We start from the raw sequence: 5,460 nt of genomic DNA, 5'->3' as shown, positions 1-5,460 counted from the left end.
GGAAAGAGCTTGCTTTCAGCAATGCCTAGCCTCAACCCTCCTGTTGAATCTGAACCACTGATCTGTCAAGAGGTCTTAGGACCTGAAGTATAGAGCATAAGAGGAATATCTGCTCTGTGTATAGAGAAGATGGGGTTGCCCTGGGAAAGTAGGAGCCCTGAATTTGCTACCCTTTCACAACATGCTCTCCTAACGTTGCTTTTGCTTTTATCCAATGACTAGCAATACAAAGTGGACAAATGTAACTGGGAATATGGGCTGGAAGGAGGGGCCAGCTTCCAGATCTCCTTCATCTCATGGCAGGGCTCTCTTTGCTGATAGTCAGCAGGACTGCCCATTATGAAATTTAGGGTATAAACAGACACTGTCTTGGTGCCACTATAATAATCTTTATGGTGGCACAAAGGCCAAGAAAACAGCTCTACTTCTTCTAGTAGATATGTCTCTTGTTGCCGTACAAATATCCATAATTTGTGGGTGCAACATCAGTGGCATGGTTGTAACTGCAATGTTGCAGCAGACATCAATTTTCCTTAAGGTAGGAGAGTACAGACAGCCCAGAGCTCCCTGTGTTCTCTAGTTGCCCCAGGAAGGTAGTCCCAAGACTTCAGGGGCCCAATCCCTTATTTTCTGGAAATGCCCATCCTGGGTCATGCAGATTTGGGCCCTTGAAGCCCCGGGAATGCCTTACCAGGTTGCCTTGTCTGCAGATACATAACTGGTAGATCTGATTTAGGATGCATCTCTGCACATGGGGGAACCCTGGGTTTTCCACCTAGCAGAAGCATGCTCAGAGATTCCCTAGGTGTGTTTCTGCTAGCAGGGAAATCTTGGGTTCCCCCATTTTCAGAAGCATGCCCTAAGTGTTGTCCCACAGGATCAGGCAAACGGCCACTCCCGGAAGTGGCAAGTGCCCAAACCTGTGGGACAATGAGGAACGTGCATTTCATCCAATGGAAAGGATCAGCCGTGCCAGGGCACAGTCTGTTTATATCCTAAGAGATCTCCGTCATTTTAGGTAGATTAGGACTGCTGTCCTTTGGCTGCAGGTGTCATTTTTACTGTGGCCATAGAAAAAGCTTAGATATGGGAGAGGATTTGATCCAAAATGCTGTCCTTGGGCCTGCTACAGTCTTCACATCAGTCCCAATCCAACAGCCTTCCTATCCATCAACCATCATGGACAGAACCATCTGTGAGTTTGTGGCCAGAGAGGAGATAAGTTGTACCTGGGTAGTGAACCAGTCCATGTTCTTATCATAATCAATGTTCATGGGGATGTGGTTCATTTGTGAGACCCAAGTAAACCAGGTACTCTGCAGGACTCTGTGCAAACAAACACACAAAGCAGTCACTGATCCAGAGCCTGCCCAAGCTCATGAAACATGCACATACCTCTCCTAATCCCACAAATGGCTTTAATGATGCTGCTGGTCTCTGCTGGCCATGTGCTTTGGCAGCATCAGTTGTTGACTAATGACAAGCATCACCTTGGTTGATGACAACATCCTTAAATCCAAACTTCTTGTAGTGTGAATGGAACTGTTTTCATGACAAAGGGAGAAGCTGCAGTTCCCACGCTGCTCACAGCACAGCAAATCACAGAAGTGTCTGTTGACTGTTACAGAGGCCACTCTTAGAGGAAAAGGAAGTAGGTGAGGAAAATTAGTCAGACTGGGTGGCCAGACAAGGGAGGAGGAAGGCCAGAGTAAAGAGGGGGAGGGAGAAGCAGATAAACAGACAAAGCAGAGCATGGAAAAGAAGCTGGCAGAGCCAGAGTTGGTGTGTCAAGAAATGTTACCTGACCAGCTCATGAAACATAAGGAGACCCATCACCCCCAGTAAGGGCTTGTACGTGAGAATGAATCGGATGACAAAGCTCAGCGAAAAGGCCAGGTCCTGCCAAAGAGGAGATGGAGAAAAGTAACATTTAGTTATTCTCCTTTTTTCCCTCCTGGATCTTAGAGTCTGCTGGATTTTGCTGACATTTTCCTTTGCATCTGGTGCTTGAGGTTGGACCCAGAGGGTCCCCAATTTCAACACTGTTGAAGATTGTGTTTACAAGCTGGACAATTCTGGACTGCAGCACTTCAGCTGCCAAACACTATCCTGTATCAGCATGCACATTAGAGGTCATTCACTCTATACCTGCTGTATTTAGTAAAATTGTGCCCATCACCATGAGTACTATACAACAACTAAAAGACAGCAAACCCTTGACAGTCACTGGTGCAAATCACTTGCTGTTGCAGTTGTTGCCCCAACCCTCAATCCTGAGTACTAGCACCAGCACTGGCCTAAACAGTAAAACTGGGAAGAATGCATATATTTTGCACACCAACATTTTGTGCAGATTTCATTCACATTTGCTTGAAACTGAAAGCTGATCAAGACATCCACTGAGTGGCGATGACCAACCTGTCATAATATACCTCTTCACAGTACTAAACAAGCATTAATTAATGCTCAAAATAGTTTTTTATGACACCAAGAAGACTGGTGCACACATACCCACACCTCTCCTGAGACAAAAGCAAGGAAATGAATGCTAAACCACCTAATAAAGATAATTCTCCTCCATCTCAAGGAAACATTTCCCACCCTCACAATTCTTGCAGGCTACACAATGCAATGCCCACTCTTCTTCATGAATACTAGCCTCCCAGAAATCAACCAATATACCTCTCACTACAGTGCCCCTTTATCCTTCCTTTCTGTACAACTCGCTCCCAGCACTGTTACTTGTGAGTGTTTATTAAAATAGTCTGGATGCTCATAGGAGCAGTTTGGTGAAAAGTTTATAATAGTGTGATATCATCACAGGATCTAAGTTAGGTACATGGTGCTTGTACGGTGGACATGGTGACCAGAAAGCACGATCAAATGCATTGTTCTCATGGAGGACTTAAAACCCTGTATTTATTTATTATGTAGCAGTCATAGTATATAGTATATATGCAGCATGCATCACCCAGGCCAGATGCCAGCCCCAATATCCAGTAGCTACTTAGGATGGGATATTGGTCTTCAGGCGAGTCTCAGGTAAATACAAGTTTTCATAGATTAGCTTTATCCAAAGTTCACAAATTAGGTAGCCACTGTCAAAATAATGTTTTCAGGGCAATAGTCCTCATATGCTTCCATCTATTTTAAAGCTTCTTGAACATCTTAACTTGTGATATTCAGTACTTACCATGCACTGTTTTCTCTGGATTGCCTTGAACACAGTATGGAATGCGACATAGACAGGAATCAGGAATGGAGGCATTGCTGGAAGAGGACATGAAGAAAACAGGTATTTGTTACATCTTTGAATCATATACTCCACCTTTAAAGGGGAAATCTGAGTGGCCAAAGGACTGTTCAGTTACTCATCTTATGTACCTGACAGCCTGGCAGGGTTTGAAAGGGACCAGGGAAGAATGCTTTGGAAGGTCAGGGCTTCTAGTTAGTGCATGAGATAGAAGCCTGTGAAGCAGCCTTGAGAGAGAGCCCATGGGAGAAAGTTTTTGGCATAATTATTACTCACTAGACCTGCTTCTGCCTTTCCTTGGAAAGGCCAGAAAACTCTTACCTCTATTTTCTACAGGCCCTTCAAGGGGACAAAGTCATGCCAGGAAGGAGGTAGCAACAAGACACAAATATAGGCAATGTCATTAGAAATCAAGACTGTGGTAGCTCCTAAAAGTCCAAACTGGGCTTGGGACCACATTGTGTTGAGGACAGAACTAACTGGAAATGAAACAGTTCCTAATCTGTTGCATTTATTACTCTCTACAAGGCATGATGAAGCCAACAAGTAAATCCCCTTCAGGGAGAAATGACAGTAACCAAAGAGAATGAGCATGCCACAGGGCTGAGTAAAATCTTCCTAGTTAGAGAAGTTTAGTTTAGTTTGCTTTTCCTCAGTTACAGTTACTAGTGAAAGCTGATGGAAGCTAAAGTTGTGGTGCTCCCTATTTGTTATTCAAAGACACTGACTCATTTAATTGGAGGGTTGGGCCAAAAGGAATCTCCTGAGGTTCAAGAAGGATGAGTGCAAAGTCCTGCACTTAGGATGAAACAATCCCATGCACCAGTACAGGCTGGGGGCTGACTGGCTGGGCAGCAACTCTTGTAGAAACGGACCTGGTGGTTACAGTGAACAATAAGCTGTATATGAGCTAGCAGTGTGTCCTTGTTGCCAAGATTGTTGCTGCTAATCTTTTCCAAAGATTCAGAGAGCTTCAAATCAATTTGGACCTTTTTATTGGTCCCCTGATTTGATTTGGATTTGGAGATTCCGCCACCAAATCGGGCCGAATCTCCTCCAAATCGAATTACCACCTGAAGCTTTGCACAGTCTTATTCAGCACTGGTGAGGCCACATCTGGAGTACTGTGCTCAGTTTTGAGCCCCTGAGTACAGAAAGGATGTGGACAAATTGGAGACAGTCTACTGGAGGGCAACAAATATGGTGAAGGGACTAGGATACATGACTTATGAGGACAGACTGAAAGAAGATGGAGCTGGACTTTCTCAGCGGTGGCAGATGACAGAACAAAGAGCAAAGGTTTCAAGTTGTAGCAAGGGAAGCTTAGGTTAGATATTAGGAAGAACTCTCTCACTAGGAGGGTAGTAAAACACTGGAACAGGTTACCCAGAGAGGTTATGGACTCTCTATCCTTGGAGGTTTTTAAGACCCAGCTAGACAAAGCTTTGGCTGGGATGATGTAGTGGGGATTGTGCTGCTTTGAGCAGGGGGTTGGACTAGATGACCTCTGAGGTCCCTTCCAACCCTAATTTTCTGTGATCCTGTGATTTATTAGTCTATTACAGCCTAGAACCATCTGTAACAGTAATCATTGGACCCTGTTACTGAGTGAGTGAGTGAGTGAGTGAATGGTCAGCACAGTGGAGGCTGCAATCAGTGGGCAGCTGAAATGGCCAGCTGCCATCAAACTAGCAACAGAAGAAGTACAAGGTAAGGACCTTGAAATGTATGGGTGACTACTCTGGAGCAAGTGGCTCTGCAAGAGGCAACAGACACAGCCCAGAGAAACAATTAAGGGGAGAATGCAGAGGAGCTAGACAGGTGGAAGCAGATGAGAGCAGCTGCCCATTTTGCTGAGACATACCACCTGTGGCTGGTCAGGGGCGCACATGACTGGAAGGGAGGATAAACCTTGGTTCCTGAGCCATACCCATCAGTGGGGCCTTGCCTTTTGGAAGGACAGGAGCTCTTGCCAGCTTAGGCTGTTAGGAAGAGGAAGCTCTAGGCTGGGAAAGGCACTCTAAAGGCTGGGAGGGGGCCACTGAATTGGTGCAGCAGCACAGTGACCCAGAGTGGGGGTTAAGTGTTTTATTTTGAGATAGTTTGCTGGTGTTTCTTTTTTCTTACCAGAGATTTGGATTGTGGTACAGGGGTGCTTCAGAGGCCACACAGCAGGGTGCTGGGGGTACTCTGCACTGAGAGCCCTG

At 45.4% G+C, this 5,460-nt stretch overlaps 1 protein-coding gene across 1 annotated transcript in view; it reads right to left on the bottom strand.

Moving 5' to 3' along the window:
* LOC102378297 (fatty acid desaturase 1-like) overlaps nt 1-5,460 on the bottom strand; it is a 27,625-nt gene that overhangs the window by 2,805 nt on the left and 19,360 nt on the right. Inside the window, exons 7-9 of the mRNA XM_006026009.3 lie at nt 3,194-3,270; nt 1,802-1,899; nt 1,230-1,326 (exon numbers count right to left, since the gene is read on the bottom strand). Of these exons, the coding sequence (XP_006026071.3) occupies nt 1,230-1,326; nt 1,802-1,899; nt 3,194-3,270 (272 nt within the window). The remainder of the gene's footprint in view (nt 1-1,229; nt 1,327-1,801; nt 1,900-3,193; nt 3,271-5,460) is intronic.

This window comes from Alligator sinensis, unplaced genomic scaffold (genome assembly GCF_000455745.1).
Source record: "Alligator sinensis unplaced genomic scaffold, ASM45574v1 scaffold437_1, whole genome shotgun sequence".
Taxonomy (NCBI): Eukaryota; Metazoa; Chordata; order Crocodylia; family Alligatoridae; genus Alligator; species Alligator sinensis.
This window is presented reverse-complemented; position numbering and strand designations above follow the sequence as displayed.